The sequence below is a fragment of the Oryctolagus cuniculus genome, chromosome 11, assembly GCF_964237555.1.
Source record: "Oryctolagus cuniculus chromosome 11, mOryCun1.1, whole genome shotgun sequence".
Lineage (NCBI taxonomy): Eukaryota > Metazoa > Chordata > Mammalia > Lagomorpha > Leporidae > Oryctolagus > Oryctolagus cuniculus.
Genome location: NC_091442.1, coordinates 121,499,855 through 121,520,245, shown reverse-complemented (window position 1 = coordinate 121,520,245; position 20,391 = coordinate 121,499,855). Strand labels below are relative to the sequence as shown.

General features: G+C 61.1%; 1 protein-coding gene across 3 annotated transcripts in view; it reads right to left on the bottom strand.

The window, feature by feature from the left end:
* The window catches only part of TBC1D22A (TBC1 domain family member 22A), a 361,580-nt gene that overhangs the window by 32,472 nt on the left and 308,717 nt on the right, over window positions 1-20,391 (bottom strand). For all 3 annotated transcript variants that reach the window (XM_051839990.2, XM_051839991.2, XM_051839989.2), the window contains one exon: window positions 12,453-12,548. In XM_051839990.2, the coding sequence (XP_051695950.1) occupies window positions 12,453-12,548 (96 nt within the window). The remainder of the gene's footprint in view (window positions 1-12,452; window positions 12,549-20,391) is intronic.

Sequence of the window (20,391 nt, the reverse complement as noted above, 5' to 3'; positions counted from 1 at the left end):
GAAATTATTTAACAGCAAGTAATTCACCTAACTCCAAGCTGGCTGTGATGGCTAGGAAGTCCTTGTGCACAGCTGGGAGTTTGGGGGAAGCAGGAAATTGTAACCCTGCTCTTGCCCAAATGCCATCAACTTACGGATGCACAGCTGAGTCCCTGGAGACGCTGAGGGGACGCACCGCTCAGAAGGCACCTGAGAGTGTGTGCGGCTCCTGTCGCCCAAGCCCACCTTCCCCGTGCCGCAGGGGCACCCACGGGGCAGGCCTGTGGGCCGGCAGCTAAGACGCCAGCGTGATTTAATCCCAGCTCCGCCTCCTGACTCAGATCCTACAAGGCAATGGTAGTAGCTCAAGCAGCTGGGTTGCTGTCGCCCAGGAGGAGACACAGACGGAGTGCCCAGACCCCAGCTCCTACTGCGGGCACCGGGGGGGGGGGGGGGGGGGGGCAGTGGAGCTCCGTCTCTCTCTCCGGCTCTCAACTAACACATAACGTTTTCTTTCAGAGGAGCGCCATGGTTCCCGACACCGGGAAATCTCCAAATAAACTCGGTGCTCACCGGGAACACCGTGGCTGAGTCACCTCGAGCAGGCCGCGTAGCTAACAGGCCGCTTCCGGGGGGCTCGCTCTGAGCAGCACACACTTCAATCTGGCGCCACAGCGGGAGGGAGCCCGCACAGGCCCCGGAGCTGTCAGCGAGGGCACAGGGCCCAGCAGGCCCGCCCTGCCCCTCCTCAGCTCCGCGTGCTTTCTTGCACGTGCAGGGAGACCACCAGTGAGCAGGCAGTGATCCTTGGGCTCTGAGGGTCTCCTTCGTCTTCAGTGAGTGTCAGGGCACTGAGAGGCTGACGCGCCCATGTCTGACTCTCACCACTGTTCACGGGGAGCCCTCACGCAACACAAGCTCCTTAACGTGCAGGCAGGAGCCCCCAGTGACAAGACCCCCCACGGGGGCAGGATCTCAGAGAAAAGGGCCTTGTCCAGGCCTGGCGCCCAGGTCAGAGCAGACGCGCGCCCGGCTACACGGGGACAAGCTGTAAACAGATGGAGCTCGCGCCCACCAAGCCCATAGTCGCATCCCCCTGCTGTCTTCCTGTCTTGTCAGGTGTGACCCTGGGAAGTGCCGGAGCCACTGCCTGAATGCAGAGCAGACAGCAGCTGTCACCTGACACCCTGCCGGTGCCTGTCAACCAGGCCACAGCCCCAGGCCAGCAGGCTGGCTCCGCCGGCTCGTCCCCGGAGAAGGCACCATCCGTGGTGGAGAGGGCTGATTTAATAAAGCCCACAGATGTGTCTGAGCAGAGCCACGGGGCAGAAATCGATTTTCCGCAGCCTTGTGCAGGCTTCCATCTCTTTTCTTTGAAAACTGCCCCATGAGTTCAGTTACTAAAGGAAAAATGATCGTAGCAAACCTACAATCAACACGGGGCCCACACCTCTGGAAGATGTCCCCTCAGGAAGGCAGGGGAGGGATGTCCCTGGCCCCCAACGGTCTGGGCCAGGGTGCACAAGAGCTCAATGAGTGGGGCTGGTGCTGTGGCGTAGCGGGTAAAGCAGTCCCCTGCAGTGCCGGCATCCCATATGGGCGCCGGTTCGAGTCCCGGCTGCTCCTTTTCTGATCCAGCTCTCTGCTGTGGCCTGGGAAAGCAGAAGATGGCCCAAGTGCTTGGGCCCCTGCACCCACGTGGGAGACCCAGAAGCAGCTCCTGGCTTCTGGCTTCGGATTGGCCCAGCTCCAGCCACTGTGGCCATTTGGGGAGTGAACCAGCGGATGCAAGACTTCTCAATCTCTCCTCTGCCTCTCTGTAACTCTGCCTTTCAAATAAATAAATCTTAAAAATAAACAAAGAGCTCAATGAGAGGGCCGGCACTGTGGCTCACCTGGTTAATCCTCCGCCTGTGGCACCAGCATCCCATATGGGTGCCAGGTTCTAGTCCTGGTTGCTCCTCTTCCAGTCCAGCTCTCTGCTGTGGCCCTGGAAGGTGGGGAGGATGGCCCAAGTGCTTGGGCCCCTGCACCCGCGTGGGAGACCAGGAGGAAACACCTGGCTCCTGGCTTCGGATCAGTGCAGTACGCTGACCGTAGCAGCCATTTGGGGAGTGAACCAATGGAAGGAAGACCTTTCTATCTCTCTCTCTCATTGTCTATAACTCTACCTGTCAAATATATTTATAAAAAATCTTTAAAAAAAAAAAAAGAGCTCAATGAGGGACAGAAACAAGCCAGCTCATCCTGCCTCCCACAGCCATGGCTGGGAGCGGAGTCTCTACCTAGGGGCCTCCTGGGAAGAGGTAAAGGGATGGAGGAAATGTGGGAAGGACAGTGGGGTGGAGGGAAGGGTGGGCAGGCAGGGGGAGGCCCACGTCCCTGACACGCGTGGGGCTCTGTGAGCGTGGGCCTCGGTGGCTCAAGGGAAATGAAGACGGTGTGCCCCAAGGAGAATGAGTGGCAGGCACTCCCCGAAGGGGCGGGTGCCCACGTGCCCGAGTAGCAAGCCCCGGTGTGCGGATGGGTCATCCACACTCTGCAACCCAGCTTCCCCTGCAACTCTGAAGAGCCCTCGGCCACTGCCACCCGTGGGATCTCAGCGAAGGGCTGAAGCAGTGAAGGAGCCGACGGCCCCTCTTCCCACACCCTGACGGGGCCAGCTCCCCCACGACAGTGGAACAGCAGGGCGCCCACATGCGAAAGACACGTGCCACTCCAACGCTTCCCTCATGATAACGGAAACACAGGACCACTGTGTAAAACGGCATCCAAACAAACGCTGCACGGGCAGAGCCATTTTCTTTATGACTATTTAAGCAAGAATTCCCACGTGCAAGGAGAGATGTCTGTTCTTCAGAGCTTTAAAGAGATTAAAAATCCCCCCTGCCTTATTTCCTAAGAAGTTCTGAGGTAGAATGTGCATACATGATGTCATGTGTGTGCATGCATGTCTGCGTATGTGTGCACTGTGTTTCCACATGCATGTGTCTGAGTGTACACACATGTGTCAGTATGCACGCATACATCTGTGGAGGCGTGTGCATGCCTGTGTCTCTACATGTGCATGTCCACATGTGTGCGTGCATGTGTGTCTCTGCGGGTGTTACGGTTTGAACAGGATTTGACTCCCAAGCTCATGCAGAGCCTCAAAACGCCCCAAAGCCTCCTGTTGATGAAGAGTGCAGTGTGCTGGGCAGAGGTGGTCCCCGTGGGAGGTCTTCAGGTCACTGGGGAATGGCCATGGAGGGCAGTTCGCACAAGAGGGTTGGCCACCTAAGCCACGTTCTGCATATCATGTGCGCCCCGTCTCGCTCTCGCTCTCCCCCCTTGTGCACCACGAGACTGCGGCTCCTCAATGCCTGGCCAGCTCCAGCCTCCAGCAGACTCCAGACTAGTGGGGCTTCCCAATCTCGGACTGTGAACCCCCAAACCATGAGCTGACAACCATTCTTCCTAAGTCTCTTCTCTCAGGTACTCTAGGCAACGCAACGGAAGCTTGTGTGCGCCTCCACATGTGCACCCGTGTCTGCGTGTGAAGGACCGGCAGCTCCGAGCCCGTCTGTGCACGCACTCCCTGTGCTGGGCCAGGGCTGGATGCCTCTGGGTGCTCTCCAACCCTGAAGCCGCTGTGTGGAGCAGCCAGGGCTCTGCAGGCCCCCCCGGAAGGCTCCAAGCCCAGGTCTTGCGGTCCCTGGCTGCCGCTTCTGACACCACGGCTGCACCGCCCCTCGTGTTCCCATGGACACAGTGCAGGAGGTCACCCTCCATGCCCTCCCCGAGGGCCTGGGCTCACTGCTGGAGCAGAGAGGCCACAGCAGGCAGAAGATGCACGGTAGACAGGACGCGCCCTCCCGCTGGGCTGCAGAGACCTGGAAACATCGGAGCTCACCCACCCCTGCCACACGGCACATGTTCAGTGAGTCTCCCACTGGCTGCACGCCGGGCTCGGCTCCAAGAAGAAGGCACGTGGCATCGCCAGCGCTCTTCCCTGGGGCAGGGCTGACGATGGGGGCAGGGCATCACGGCCCCCCAGCCCCCTCCCCCTCACTCAGGCCCAAGCCTCCTGGGATGGAGATTCTGAGAAGGACCAGCGGCTCTGGAGGCCAGGCTGAGCTGGGGTGCGCCTGCCACGGGCCAGGACACCCAGAGTGGCCAGCAGGGTGTCCCTGGCAAGGAGACTCTGGGATGTGCTTCTGGTGCAGCCCAGCATTTCTCTGGCTTTAACTGAGCCACAGAGAAGGAGCTCATGGCCACTCGGATGGCAAGACCTGTGCACCTGGCCGAGCCTCTCTGCCCATCCCAGCCCCCCACCATGTCCCACTCCCCGGCCGACGGCCGCCTGTCCCAGGGAGAAGGCTGCCATTGCACTGCGGCCCTAGGCCACTTCCACTGCCCTTGTCCTAGGGAGGGGCCGCTTCGTAAGGAGGGCCTGCTTCTCCAAGTCTGAGGAAACACCCCACGTGCTGGAATCCGTGTGAGGCCCAGGAAGAGAGGGCTGCCGGGGCTGGCCCTGCCCTGCCGGGATGCCGCTGGCCCTGCCGCCCTCCCAGAGAAGCCTGGCGCAGCCCACGCCAGCGAGCATTTGGGAGGCTCTGCAGGGTGCACCCTGAGGGGCAGCTGCCCTCTCCACGGTACGCGGAGAAGCGGAGGTGGGTTCAGCCGTGTGGGGTCGCGGAGGCCTTGCCAGCAGCCTGGAGTCTTGACAGAACCGAAACGCGGGCTGAGTCTCGGTCTCCCGGGGCCCCGAGGGCGGGGGTGGAGGGGTGTACGCACTGTCAGCCTCCGGCCTGGCCCTGGTCTGCCCAGTCCCTCTGCTGCCTGGCCCGACTGCGGCGACTGCCGGCTCTGACCCCTGCTCTGTCCTCACACACCCTCCCACCTGCCCACAGCACTGCTGAGCCGAGGCCCGCGCCCCAGCTGCACTGACCATGTCGAACCCAAACCCAAGCGTCCTACCCAGCAGGGCCCCAGCTACTTCTCAGGTGGGCGTCTAGTCACAGCCTGACCCCTCGGCGCTGGGCCCCTGACCCGACCCACACCCAGCCACTACAGATGGTGCCCCCCTGCCTGAGCACTGGTGACCTGCATGGGGGGAGGGGGAGGCAGGGTCTGGACCCCCAGGGGCTCCTGCCCCAGGCCGGTTTGAGCGGCTAACACACCTCAGGGCAACACAAACCCACACCACACACAGCTGCAAACCCCTCACTACAGGGCCCGGGCCGCGGGGCCCCACCCCAGCACAGGGAGGCATCAATCCTCCTTAAGGAGCTGCCCGTGACGGCCCCGGCTTCGGCCACAGAGTGCCTGGAAATGATAAAGGAAAGACACAACTGATCTTTACTTTGGCATTTCATGACATTTGCTGCTTCAAATGAACACAGGACGAAACACAAACAGGTTTAAAACCATTAACCCGTCAAAGCCTCAGCACTGCACAGTCAGTCCAACTGACACACGGCCTCGGGGCCACCCTGAGGCCCAGTGGGTGCCATGGAGCCCCAAGCACCAAGGCCCTGGGTGTGAGGCTCAGGAGGGCCCCCGGGGACGTGGGACCTCTGAGCACAAGCGTGCCCTGCCAAGACTCAGCAGTCACCGGGCTGGGCGACCGGGGCTCCTCCGTGCCTTCAGTGAGACTGGCAAAGCTGGCAGGAAAGCCACGGCGATGGGCTCACAGTGAGGGTGGATGGACACACAGGGGCACAGAGGCTGGGGGCACCCGGGGCCTTCACAAAGCGGCCTCACACAGGAGGAAACGCCAATAGGACAGCGCTCTCTGCTCCAGGCCAACAGCAAGGGCTGTGCTGGCCGAAGGGAGGCCAGGGACGCTGGGACCCTGCCCCACCCCCACCCTGGACAGAGACCCAGGGACACTCCTTGGCCTCTGCGAAGAAAGCGGCCTCTCCACCTCCTGCCAGGGATAAATCTAAAGCTTCAACTGATCTGTAGAGCCACCTCTGCTTACCCGAGGCCCGAAGTCCAGACAGAAGCCTGGGCATGCAGTGTTCGCTTTGCAGCGTCTCATGGACACGTGAAAGGGAAGGCGCGGGTCTGTGGCCCAGGGCAAGCACGCAGTGGCTGAGGCTGCAGGACGGGGAGTTGCTGCCTCGCCCCACCCCTGCACTCCTGCTGCTTGTTCGCCACAAAGCAGAGATGCCCGAGAGGTCCCTGCAGGGTCTCTGCAGTGGACCCTGCACCAGAGACCCTGAAGTCTACAGGCGGAAGCAGTCAGGAAGCCTCAACGGGGGCTGGGCCCCAGGGATAGGGGGGTTCGCTGGAAGGGGCTAGGGGCTGGTGCACTTGGCACACACGGGCTACTCGGGAAGGGCCTCCTCCCAGCCCTGCTCTGGAGGCAGGGGTGCAAGTGCCCCCCTGGGAGAGGTGGGGTCACTGGGTGAGCGGCGGGAGTCAGCGGCATACAAGCACTAGGATGGGCAGTTCAAGAAGCCGCGCTGTGCCGCTCAGGCACAGAGGGACAGGTGGCTTTCCCAGCACCACGAGACAGACAGGAAACACCGCAGGGCTCACTTCCAGGTCCCCACCCCCCATCTTCTCCTCTGTATCTCAGGAAGGAGTCAGTGAGCAGGGCTCCCCGACCAGGCAGGTGCCTGTGGGCACTGAGGTCCTCGGACGAGCACGCTGCGATCTGACTGTTCCCGAAACACACATCCTGCCCTGCTCACACTGCACGCATCTCCACGCCATGATCTGACTGCTCCTGAAACACACATCCTGCCCTGTTCACACTGCACGCATCTCCACGCCATGATCTGACTGTTCCCGAAACACACATCCTGCCCTGTTCACACGTGCACGCATCTCCACGCCATGATCTGACTGTTCCTGAAACACATCCTGCCCTGTTCACCCTGCACGCATCTCCACGCCATGATCTGACTGTTCCCGAAACACACATCCTGCCCTGTTCACACGTGCACGCATCTCCACGCCATGATCTGACTGTTCCTGAAACACACATCCTGCCCTGTTCACCCTGCACGCATCTCCATGCTGCAATCTGACTGCTCCTGAAACACACATCCTGCCCTGTTCACACTGCACGCATCTCCACGCCATGATCTGACTGTTCCTGAAACACACATCCTGCCCTGTTCACCCTGCACGCATCTCCATGCTGCAATCTGACTGCTCCTGAAACACACATCCTGCCCTGTTCACACTGCACGCATCTCTACACCGTGATCTGACTGCTCCTGAAACACACATCCTGCCCTGTTCACACTGCACGCATCTCTACACTGTGATCTGACTGCTCCTGAAACACACATCCTGCCCTGTTCACACTGCATGCATCTCCACACTGTGATCTGACTGCTCCTGAAACACACATCCTGCCCTGTTCACACTGCACGCATCTCCATGCTGCGATCTGACTGCTCCTGAAACACACATCCTGCCCTGTACACACTGCACGCAGCTCCACACTGCGATCTGACTGTTCCTGAAACACACATCCTGCCCTGTTCACACTGCACGCAGCTCCACGCTGCGATCTGACTGCTCCTGAAACACACATCCTGCCCTGTTCACACTGCATGCATTTCCACACGGGTCTGCCTGCTCCTGGAACGTAACTGCCAATGAGACAGGATGAAGACGGGGCACTGGGAGGTGAGGAAGTCACGGGTGGGGCATTTAGGACCCCACAAAAGAGGCCACAGGGAGTGCGGGCCCCTCCTGCCCTTCTGCCTTTGCCATGTGATGATACACCAGCCCCTCCTGCCCTTCTGCCTTCTGCCATGTGATGATACGGCAGCCCCTCCTGCCCTTCTGCCTTCTGCCATGTGATGATACACCAGCCCCTCCTGCCCTTCTGCTTTCTGCCATGTGATGATACGGCAGCCCCTCCTGCCCTTCTGCCTTCTGCCATGTGATGATATGGCAGCGGGTGGCCTCCCCCTGGACGCAGAGCGCACCCTCCCCAGACGGTGCCTCTGAGCCTTCCCAGCCCCGGGACCGTGAGGCGTAAGCTTCTGTTACTTCCAGGCTGCCCAGACAGTGGTGCTTGGTGGTAGCAGTGAGACAGATGACGACTCCATGTGCACTGCGGGAAGCCGGGCAGGCACAATGCCCCCACCCCCCACCCCAGGACGGCGCACACCTGGACCACGCACAGCTCCGCAGACGGAGGTGCCGGGCTCCGTTTCACCCTCTGTCTGGGACAAACCACGGAGCATGAGGCATTCTCAAAACACAAACTCACGGGAAGGACATCTTCTCCCTTTAAGGAAGAAGACTTCTGGTGACGTCTGAATTTACCCCAAAATCACAGGCACATTCAGATGTGTGGTTTTTGTAGCTGGCTTTTTTTTCTTCCGTAACAAGCCGCAGAGAGTGTGAGGACCAGCTCCATCAAGCCGACTGGACCCTCCGAGGGGCACTGCACTCATCTGGCTTCCCACTGAGAGGAGACCAAGGGCAGGCTCCCAGCTCAAGCACCTGGGCCGGCACCTGTGGGTCCCTGCTTCTGCACACGCACTGAACAGCCTCGGGTCCTCCCCAGGAGGCACAAGGGGGCTCCGGCCCTTTACCGTCTCCCCACAGCCATTGCAGGCCCCCGGGGCGAGCAGGCGCCCATGGAAGCCATGGCCCCTATGGAGGCTGGTCAGGTGAGCCATGGGCCCTAGGCTGTCGGGTGAGCATCAGCCACACACAGCAGGGTGCTAACTCATGGGAAATATTCACAGACTCCGAGCTGCGGAGGCCTCCTCCGAGCAGGCCGAGATATCACGGGACATGCCCCACTCTGCTCACCAAGTCAGCTGGAAACCAAATACTGCAAACGTCATCTCCCGTGTCTAAGGGGTTTGCTCTCTGTAAAGTGAAAACCAACACTGGCCAGCTCCCTGCGTGTATGGAGGACTTCCTGCCCCCACAAAGGGTGCTGGGATCCACACCAAGGCGCAGGGTAATCGCGCCGGGCTGGTACCCTCCTCAGGATGGTAAAGGGGGAGGGTGATGGGGTCCAGAGGCCGGGAGGCTGCCTCCGAGATGGGTGGGGCTGGACAGGGAGCTGCCATCAGAGCCCCAGTACCCTGGGGAAACCCAACTGGGTGATAAATAAGACCTGGTGTAGATCCTCTGGGGCAGCATCGTGTCCAGTTTTACAATGCTGCGGTTAGCAGTCGGCACAAGACCCCAGCAGTGCCGACATCTGGAGCTTAAACTGCGTCTCCTGGTCAGCTCAGCTCCTTCCTCAGTTCTGATCAGGATGCGTGTGCCTGCGTGGGAGGTGTGAGAGGGTTCTGGGTGGCCCAGGTGTCCACGGGTGGCCCCTCGAAGACCTATCAGGGGCCTTGTATGCCTGAGGGGGTCTGCAGAAACGAGGGAGGGCACCTCCCCTCCCTGGGCCCAGAGGGCAAGGGCAAGGGCAAGGGCAGAGACCACCACCCAAGCCCCAGAGGCCTCTAGCTTTGCACAAAGGGCGCTCCTTTCACCCCACAGACCCCACAAAAGCCTGCCTGGGTGAAGTCTGGCGGCAGGGCGGAGCCTAAACGGTTGGTGCTGAGGCTGGACCCTCAATGGTGGGCAGAGGCAAGAGCAGGAGAGAGGAACCTCCCCACCCCCCGGACTGCTGATGTCTGCAGCCTGGAGAGTCAAGGCCCAGGCTCAGAGGGAGGTGGGCATGCAGGCACAAGGGCCAGGGAACAACCCCTCTCCCCCAACCAGGGACCCCAGCTCCAGAGGGGGCACTGACTCCTCGGGGCAGAGTGCAGGCCTCCTGGGACCAGGCTCAGGACAGGGGCAAAGGATCCTTCCAGAAGGTTCTTCCACCAGGGGCCAGGAGGGCCCCCCCACCTCCACACGCCCTGAAGAATGTCACAGAACCGGACGGAACCAGCCATGGCCCGGCCAGGGCTCAGGAGCCAAGATGGCACGGAAACAAGCGACCCCTGCACGCCCGCTCCTGCCCAGGCTTTTGAAACTCAACACAGGCAGCTCAGCCTGGCCGCTCCGCCCGGCTCCTGCTGCTTCCCACCAGGACAGCGTCTGCCTTTCTTCCGGGAATATTTGTCCTCAGAAAATCATTCTGTTCCTATGGAAATGACTTAAGGCAACACATTATTTCCCACGGGGCAAATTACGAGGCTGCCAGCAGCGAGGGCTTTTAAAGACGTTCCCCACGAGCGCCGTCGCCGGGGACGAGCTCTCGCAGGCTGCCTTCCGTGGACGTGAACCGTTCTCCTGAAACGCCACAGTGTCGGGCGCGGTCCCCTGCGCTCACCAGGGCTCCTCGGGTCCTGTACTTAATTCCTGTTTTCTCTCCTTGTTTCCTCTCCCATTTAGTTCAATTCTCCACAACACATTCTGGAGTTCATAACGCGCTCTCCTTCCCACCCCACCATCAGAGCACTAATTTATTCCGAGCTCAGAGGGAAGCGGAATCAATCTCGCGGCTCCGCTGCCAGCCCCACTCGGCTACCTGGGATCTGCAGGCTCCTGGCGACCCGGCCCAATCCCGCACCCCAACCCCATGCCCCGGCTGCACCTGTGCCCCGACCTCCCTCAACCCCAAAGGGGCAGCGTTCCAAGGAGGCTGCACAATGCCTTCATCAGCTGCCCAGCTGCACCCTCTCTCACAACGGACACAACAGACACACAGGCTGGAGGACAGGGCACCGTGCGGCACCCGGAGCTCTGCTGCTTCGGGGCAGCCTCCCACGATCCCTGCTTTCACCAACACAGGAGGAGTGGGCCAGGAGGGGGCGCACGGCCAGGCAGCCCCGCTCTTGGAGGGCCCCTCCCAGAACAGCTCCACAGCCCCAGGACACACGGGACCCCTTACTGCGGTCATCACAGCGAGAACAGGGAGCCGGGAGCTGCCGTGGCCAAGGGGAGCCCGTCCACCTTGAGCCACCCTGGTCACGCTATCGGGGGACAGACAGACGAAATAGGGCAGAGGGCAGCAGAGCCCCTTGCTGGCGGCCACTCACTTCTTTACTGGAATGCGAGCCCCGGAGCCACCTCTCACACACGTGTGGCTCACACCCACTCACCTCCAGGCCTGACCAGGTCGCCCAGGGCCTCCTGGGACCACAGGGAGCAGAAGCACCTGCCATACAGGTCGGTCCCATCTGACCTCGAGGCAGCACACAGCCACCAAGTTCTCCAGGAGGCGCCGGGGAGCTAGCCTGGGCGCAGGGCTGCACAGCAGCCCGTGGGAGTCCACTCCCTGGCCACGGTCGCACCCAGAGGAAGCTGGGCCATCCTCCCGTCAGGAAAAGGCCAGGCGGCGGGCAGGGGCGCCTGCCCAGCCAGCACTGCTCCCGCACCCCTGCGGATCAGAGGGCCCCTGCTGCAGGAGAGCACAGGGCCCCACCCGCGCTACCTCCCTCGGTGACACGGCAACTCGCAGCCTCTCTCCGTGCCCGCACGGACCCAGAGCGCAGCTCCCAGGGGAGGCAAGGTGGTCCAGGGGGCTGGGCTCCCTCCAGCGGCCTCACCCATGCCCAAGCGGCCAGGGGTATACTGCTCATCTACAGACGCGCGTCACAGGCCACGGGGGGGGGGGGGGGGGGGGGGCAGGAGAGGCGGCCAGCCTGGGACCGGGACTAGTGTGCTGATGCTGAGATCAAGGACAGGGCTGCAGGAACAGAATGTCCCTAGTGTCCCCACGCACCAGGACCCTCAGGCTGGGCTGTGGGCAGAGCCTGCGGCCTTGCTGGCAGCTCCGGGACGGCAGAGGTTCTCACCTGACCAGCTGCTCCCAGGGACTGCCAGAGAAGCCCCGGGGCCACAGACTCCCAGAGGGAGTGGAGGGGCTGGGAGCCACGTGACAAGCACAGAGAGGGGGTGTGACAAGGCCGGTGGGCTGCCCTGGGCCACCAGAACGGGGAAGAGGCAGAGAGTGACTCCAGCCGGCGGCAGCACCGGACAGCACCTCGGGTAAGGGTGGCACCTCCCTGTGACAGGATCAACACCCCCACTACACAGAAGAACTCGGAGGTGGGTGGGGGGCTGGGAGCCCTGTCCACACAGAGCCCCCGGGAAGGATGTGTGCTCGACAGCCACCCCACTAAGTCACTAAGGAAACCGTGGCTCAGAGAGGTTGAGCAACGTCCCTCAGGTCACAGAGCTACCATGACAGACAGGAGCTCTGTGTGAGTTCTCACCGGCACCGCCCCTGAGGCATGCTGGTACCCCCACCCCCAGCCCGACCGGGGTTAGGCTGAGGATGCAGGCACGTCCAGGGCGCCCCAGCCGGCCACCAGACACCACCAGCCCTCGTGCCGCCCCAGCCGGCCACCAGACACCACCAGCCCTCGTGCCGCCCCAGCTGGCCACCAGACCCACCAGCCCTCGTGCAGCGCCGGACGAGCTGCCACACAGCTGGGACTCGCAGCCACGCTCCTCAAAGCCCTTCCACAAATGCTGCTGCGAACCGACATCTAATAGTCCCCCCTCCTGGCAGGAAATCAGGCCCCGGCTCTTCCGAAGAGGCGCTTACTTACTTGAAAATCTCTTTCTTCTAGTATTTCTTTCCTCCACCGCACGAGAAAAGCCGCACAAACGTACAAGTGGAAATGCGAGAAGCCCTCGGGTTCAGACTGAAAGAAACAACAGAGAGGTGTTAATGTGCGAAGCTCAGGTCCCCCGGTCAGGGTGCACAGGGGACCAAGGCCCCCGCTGGCCGCTGGCCGGCTCACTCTCACTTCACGCCTTCACTTCTACATCCTCGCCTCATTGAAGTAAACACAGCGGCCTCAGGAGTGAGGACAGGGCTCTGGGGCCGCTTCCCACACACACCACAGCCAAGGGTGACCACAGGCAGCCTGAGCGCCAGGTGTCCCTGGGCTGTCCTCCCATCTCACAGACGAGAGGTCCGGTACGCAGCCCAGGTGGAGCCCCGGTGAGTGGCAGGGCAGGCACAGCCGCAGGACACGTCCCGATCCTGTCCTGAAGGGAGAAGGAGTCTCCCCGTCTCTCACCTCCCCACGGCCACAGGGACCCTCGCTCTCCCACATCGTCACCCCTGCTGACTCCTTGAAACCCAGGACCGCAGCTCCGCTCCCCTGCCTCCCCTCTGGGTTCACACCCCCATCAGGAACGCCACTCGTCCTCTTGTCCCCGGGTCCCCTCAACCAACGCTGTCAACTACTGAGACCAGGGCCCCCGAGACATCACTCTCGGTGCCGCCGTGTCTCTGTGACACCCAGGCGACTGCCACCAACAGGTCGCTAAGCGGAAGAAATCACACACGGGTGTCTAAGACGATGACGCGCTTCTGAAACAAGGCAAGGCCGGGCGGCGGGAATGGCGGGGCTGCTGATGCTGTCTGCAGACGGCTCTGCAATCAGCCGCCTGCGGTGACAGTCCAGCGAAGGCCCCAAAGAGAGACGGCCATGCAGACATGGGGGAAGGTGGACTGAGGGCACGCAAGACCCAGCAGTCGGGCGCGCGGCACGTCCCAGGAACCGGGCAGAGGCCAGCAAGGCCACAGCTCAGCACAGCAGTGAGGAGGTACACGTGGAGGAAGTCTCCTGGCGCCTTGTCACCAGGAAAGACACTCGCTTCCAAGGACCCCAATGCTGCCACGCGGAAGACGGGCTTGGCACACGGCAGGGCCGGGACCAGAGAGGCAGGGACGAGACTGGGGACAGGCGAATCACAAAACCGGGAGGTGTCGGTGATACGGCGAAGGTGGGAGAAGCAAGGCTTGAGGGGAGAGTCCCCGTCCTGGACAGAGGAAACACAATGGTCAGGAAGAGGGGCCTGGGTAGGAGGGGAGGAAGACAAGGCCGATGCCAGCGCTTCGGTTCCTGCAACGGGAGGGGTGGAGGGAAGCCAGCAGCAGAGGCCGCCTGGGCGGGAAGGCGGGCACCTGCTGAGGGGAAGCCACGTGCCAGGCAGCCAGTGGAGGTGTCAGGTGGGCACCTGGACACGCACATCTAGGGCCCAGGAGAGTGGCTCACAGGCCTACAGGACGACGGGAGCTGGGGGAGACCCAGCAGGATGCTGCCAATGACGACGGGTCCTGGGAAGTCAGAGCTGAGCAGGCCGGCTGAAGGGGCTTCTTCACACCTCTCACCCTCCCCTCACATGGCCCGACTTTAAAACAGCTGGCCGCTTTCCACACTGCACTGCGGACGAGGACGTCTGCTCCAGGCATTCTTTAGTGGACGACCACGGCAGCCCAGGAGAGCTGGCTTCCAATCCTAGGCGGGGGCTCTTCCCGGGAGGGCTGCAGAGGGTGGGAGGCTGATGTCCAGCACCCAGCATGGGACCACTTGTCCCCGCCTGGGCTGCTAGCGTGGTAGGTTACAGGGTGTCGGAGCTTCTATAACGTGTGCTGGCCACACGCTCCCGAATGAGCTGGATCTGGCCCCGGCTGGGCCCATGTGTTCTCACACAGGCACTCCTGCCTGTCCTGCCCTGAGCCGCCCTGGTGTGGGCATGAGGTCAACCCTGCCCCTCCTCCGACTTCTCCTTTGCAAGGAGAGCTGCACACAGCAGGGCGTGTGCCCTTCCAATGTTTGCCACACACACCCCTGCACAACAGGCTGACCCGACGGGGGTTTTATTTTGCAGAAAGATTTCTATTCCTGGTTCAATTTCTACATGGTTTTAAAACAATCAGACTTTCTCGTATTTGGGGGAAATTTTACTGTCCCAGGAATCTGTCATGTAAGCTTTCAAATTCGTGCACAACAGCCTACTTTCGCCTTGAGTCTCTGTTGCACCTGTGCTGATGTCTTACGTGGGACTCTGGTGCTTTTTCGTGCCTTTCCCCTCACCTGCATCCCTGAGCACACGCAGGCTTTGACAATTCCATCAGCCTTTGCGAAGGGCCAACTTCCCGACGATAACTTCCCGGCCTGATCCGCATGCCACTGATCGCTGCTGTTAACTCTGTCACCTCCTTCCTGCAGCCACGCGCCTCCCTTTCTTACTGTGGATGTTTCAAACACACCCAAAAGCTCAGTAGCTTACCTTTATTTTTTTATTTTTTGACAGGCAGAGGTAGACAGTGAGGGAGAGAGACAGAGAGAAAGGTCTTCCTTCCGTTGGTTCACCCCCCAAATGGCTGCTACAGCCGGCGCTGCGCTGACCTGAAGCCAGGAGCCTGGTGCCTCCTGCTCGTCTCACATGTGAGTGCAGGGCCCAAGAACTGGGGCCATCCTCCACTGCCTTCCCGGGCCACAGCAGAGAGCTGGACTGGAAGAGGGGCAACCGGGACTAGAACCTGGGGTACTGGTACCGCAGGCAAAGGATTAGCCTAGTGAGCCACGGCCACTTCCCTTTATCTTTAATTATTCAGTATTTTCCTGACGTAAGGCAGAGACTGAGCTAATCTGTGCTTGCCCTTTCTTCACTTCTGTTACAAGCAACCATGAAGGCCATCAATTTCCTTCCGTAAGCTGTACTTCAGCTGTATCCCAGTTTTAATGAATCTCTATTAATAAATAAACTCAGATTTTTGTTTCATGATTTCCTTGTATAGATCATGGCTTATTTATCAGTGAGGAGTTTTTGGTTTGCTTTTCATTTTAAAAATTTATTTATTTTCATTTTGTTTGAAAGGTGGACAGAGAAAGAGTTCATTCAGTGCTGGTTCAGGCCCCAAATGCCTACATCAGCCAGGGCCGGACCACCCCACAGCGAGGAGCCTGCAACTCCATCCGGGCTCCCACGTGAGCAGCAGGGAACCAAGTACTCGGGCCCCGCCGGAGTGGACCAGCTCTATCCTGGATGCTGTTCCCTGCCTGCTCCCTCAAGCCCGGGCTTTGAGCCTCTCCTCCCTGCGGTTATGTCTTTAAAACACAGGGGCATCCTGTGGTAGGTTCTGCGACAGGAAGGCCGTCGGGACACCAGGTCTACCACACTGCCGGCAGTGGAAGCCCTGACGCCATCACTGTTCTTCAGACCAACTCAGGTTTTTAAAAACCTTAATTGCATTAATACTATAGCACTGCAGTAGGGCCGGCATGCTAGATATGGCTTTCCTAATGTCCATCAGAAGTACACATCACCACGTCCTAAACAAAAGGGAATCAACTGATATTCAAGCCTGGCAAAACACTGCCAAGGCCTTCGCAGCAGCACCCCGGGCTCCCAGCCTCTACCCCGGCTCCATGCTGCAGCTGCCGGCCCCGACCACACGCAGCGTGGAAATGCCCTTGATCCTGGCACACAGGAGCCCCCCAAGCCCTGCACACTCTGGCTGTGAGCGGGCCTGACCCTGGGTGGCTGTCACCCGCAGGACACTTCCCAGCCTGCTCTGCCACTACACCCCCGTTATCCTGTGAGGCCTTCCCTCCCTCACTCCTGGGCAGGACACTGTCCCTGTCCCTGAGGTCCTGGCCAAGTCTCTGAGGTGGCATCTGCCACACTGTCAGTGTCAACGGCCACATGTTCTCTCCCGCTGTCCTGGGAGCCTGCTGGCCCTGGGCTGCCGTGAGCCCTCTTCTTTGTGAATTCTGCACGGAGCCTGCGGTCAGAGAGACTGAACACCATCACACACACGCCCGAATCCACTGCTCGGGTGTCCAGGAGTCTGGGGAAGTGGGGGCTGAATGGGCGGGCGCCCGACACTGATGTGGTCTCTGAAGCAGCGGGCTTTTCCTCCTTCAAACAGCAAAGGAGACCTGAACCACACACCAGGCATGAGGTCCTGAGGCCTGCGGGAGCCAGCCCCGGGGAGGCAGGGCTGGGAACGGGCGGGCAGGCGGGCAAACAGTGAGAGGGCAAAGGGCCCCGGGCTCGTGGCACTGCTGCGGAACCTAGGCTTCTCTGGTTACACTAACGGCCAACAGCCTCTCGTCCGGCCAGAGTTCAGAGGCCGGCCTCCCCCACCCGAGGGGGAGCTGATCAGGCTGCACTGCAGGCCCCGTGGCTCCCAGGAGGCCATGGAGGCCGGGCCACCCTCCCACAGAGAGCCGCATCAGGACAAGCAGAGTTTCACTGCCTCGCTCAGGCACATAATTTGTCTTCCGTGCCCTGGTGAGTTATATTAAACGGCAATTTAAAAATGCACATGTTCATATCACAAGGCAACAGGGGCTTCTGCTTCAATGCAGCAGAGAACAAACACCATCACCCAACGTCCAGCACACAGGGAGGAGCGGGGACGGGCAGCAGCCCAGGCCACACCCTCCAGGCCACACCCCCAGGCCAGCCCAGGCCACAACCTCCAGGCCACACCCCCAGGCCAGCCCAGGCCACACCCTCCAGGCCACACCCCCAGGCCAGCCCAGGCCACACCCTCCAGGCCACATCCTCCAGGCCAGCCCAGGCCACACCCTTCAGGCCACACCCCCTTAGGCCAGCCCAGGCCACACCCTCCAGGTCACACCCCCAGTCCAGCCCAGGCCACACCCTCCAGGTCACACCCCCTAGGCCAGCCCAGGCCACACCCTCCAGGTCACACCCCCAGGCCAGCCCAGGCCACACCCCTAGGCCAGCCCAGGCCACACCCTCCAGGCCACACCCCTAGGCCAGCCCAGGCCAAGCTCCTAGCAGGGGGTCTCAGTCCTCCTGGGCATCTGGCATATTCCATCAGTGCCGCCTCGACTGTGAAAGCCAGGCCCACCTGCCATTTTCAAACCAGGCCTGGGGAGCAGGAGAACTCGGGGCAGCTAGGACTTTGAGGACCCCCGGGGGCTGCTGGCTCCTGTGGTGACCAGGTTCCATCTCAGCCTCTTCAGGGCAGGTGAGCCAGGCCAGCAGGTGGGCAGGTTCTGGAAGGCACCTGTGCCAGCTTCCATCCTCTCCCATCCCGCTATGCACACCGAGATTTCTTTGGGGAGAGGGAGGAAACAGGGTATAAAAAGCCTCTTTCCCGCGGCACCATGGTGCACTAGGTTAATCCTCCGCCTGCGGCGCCGGCATCCCATATGGGCGCCGGGTTCTAGTCCCGGCTGCTCCCCTTCCAGGCCAGCTCTCTGCTGTGGCCCGGGAGGGCAGTGGAGGATGGCCCAGGTGCTTGGGCCCTGCACCCCACGGGAGACCAGGAGAAGCACCTGGCTCCTGGCTTTGGATCAGCGCAGCAACGGCCGTAGTGGCCATTTGGGGGGTGAACCAATGGAGGGAAGACCTTTCTCTCTCTCTCTCTCACTGTCTAACTCTGTCAAATTAAAAAAGTCTCTTCCCCAACACTGGGCCGGAGACCACAGAGCTATACCCTGGCCCTGCTTCCCCAACAGAAATCCAGAGACCAGACCAGGAAAAGGCCACCACATGAGGAGAATTTTCCAGACTGGGGGTGGGACTTCCCCCAACTGAGGACTCCCCCACAATTTCTGGAAAGCACAGGGAGAACGCGGGTGGTCTCCCACCTGAAGCAGCAAAGGTGACGGGGTGTGTCGCTCCCCGTCTTCGTGGAGGAACGACACAGGACCCTGCGCTGTTCTTTCGTCTGCTCGGCCCTCCCCGGGTTTGCTGCTGGTCCTTCCCGGGTTGGCTACCGTCCCTTCCACCTCCGTGGAGGGGCGGTTCCCCCTGCCACTTTCCCCACTTCCGCGGGGGAGCGGCACACCGCCGGCCGGCCGGCTCTCTCGGGGGCTGCACAGGTGTTCCTTCAGATAGATGTTCCTGGTGCATGTTGTCTCTCTCCTCCTTTATAGTCCTCTTCCACCAATCCCAACTCTGCTACCCACACGCCGAGTACGCTGCTCTCCTCCAATCAGGAGCAGGTCCTGCTGTTTATTGGTTGTACTGGAGGCAGCTGCGTAGAAGTTGTTTACTCCTCCCCAGCGCCATATTGTGGGAGAGCAGATGCATAGAATAAGTCTTAATTCCAGCAACTTAGTCTAGTCCGAGTTGCTCCCCACAGGGGCGGGAGCTGCCAGCGTCCCAGGCCGCCTGTTCCTCCCATCAACTACAAGTCACCCATGAAGGGCCAGGAGGCATCACAACCAAGCAGCACCGTCCCGGCTGCCCTGCGGCCCCTCCACGCTGGCTCCCATCACTGAGCTCGTCCCTGCTCTCGTCCATCCGGATCCACAGCCACAGCCCTGGAGACCAAACCACCACTCGGGTGAAACCCCTGAACCTGCTGCGTCCAGAACCCAAGCAACTCCTTTGCTCCAGGACCAAGCCGCCTGGGCACTGCCTGGGGAAGACACCCACGGGCTGGGCACCGGCAGGCGTCCCGGTGGGACGGGAGCAGCAGCAGGCTGCGGGGGCCCCGCACCCACCAGTGTGAGCACCGCCGGGGTCCACGCGTCCACAGTGGGAGGGGCCTGGCCCCAGGCTTCCCCGCACGCCGCTCCGCAGCGAGTATTTTCTTCAGGATTCTGATAGGCGATGGGTGTGGTTGGGTTGATACAACAACAGAGAATACTTTGGAGAATTCTACTTCAGATCATTTCAATAGTAGTCTGCCCCAGTCGCTAATTAAGCCAGCTGACTACTCGCCGCTAAGGCTGCCGGGGCCACACGGGGCCTGGTTCCCAGGCGCTCCTGCGAGCACCCTGCAGACTCGGGGAAGGAAGACGGATGCGGTTCTCCCGCGCACATCGCGGCAGGCGTGCGTGTTGTCTTAAGGAAGCCCAGAGCTAATTTAGCTAATGCCCTAATTACCCACCAGCGCAGAAACAATCATTCCGCACCCCGCCATTTGTAAGAGTGAGCTCTGGGTGGAAGGCGGCGCAGGCTCAGCACTGCGGACACGAAGGCTGGGCCTCCCCCAGCTCTGAGGCCGCACGGGGCAGGACAGGCAGGACAGCAGACACCGCCCCCGCCCGTGAGTCTGGGCCTCACTTCCAGCTGCAGTCAGTTTCCTGCCTGTCAGGGCCCCTCCCCTCGGGGCCTGTGTCCCCGCCCACACCAGGCCAAGCCCGACCCCGGTTCTCCAGTGCTGCTGCCCTCACCATCTGGAGCCCCCTCAAGCCCCCAAGCTGGGTGGGCTCAGGTAACAGGGGCCACGCCTCCTCGGCCAGACAAGCGGCGGCCGCGAGCGCTTGTCTGTGTCAGGATTTTCAGTGTATTCTGTCACAGAGCTGTTTTTTCTCTGACTTGACTACCACGAGAATTTTTAAATTCCAGATTTCATGAAATGTTATTCTCACACAGACTGGAATAGCCAAGAGAAATTCACACTGTGAATGTACTGATAACGTCTGTTTTACACAAAGCGTTGCACAATTCTAACCGCAAGCTTTCGACCGCCACACTGGAGCTGAAGGACACACTCTTCCACCGCAGGCACCCTCCCTGCGGGACAGAGCTGAACACGGGACCCGTGCCTCCGCAAAGCCCAGAACTCCGCACAGACCACCGGCCAGGGCCACCACGCCACCGCGTGCCACGCCCCCAGCCAGCACTCACTCCGCACACCGAATCTCGGAACCTTCTGACCACCATGCGCCCTCCTTTCCACTCCACACTGTGAGTTCCGCTGTGCTACGTCCACACACAGGGAAGGGCACGCAGGCGCCATCTCCAGGCTCA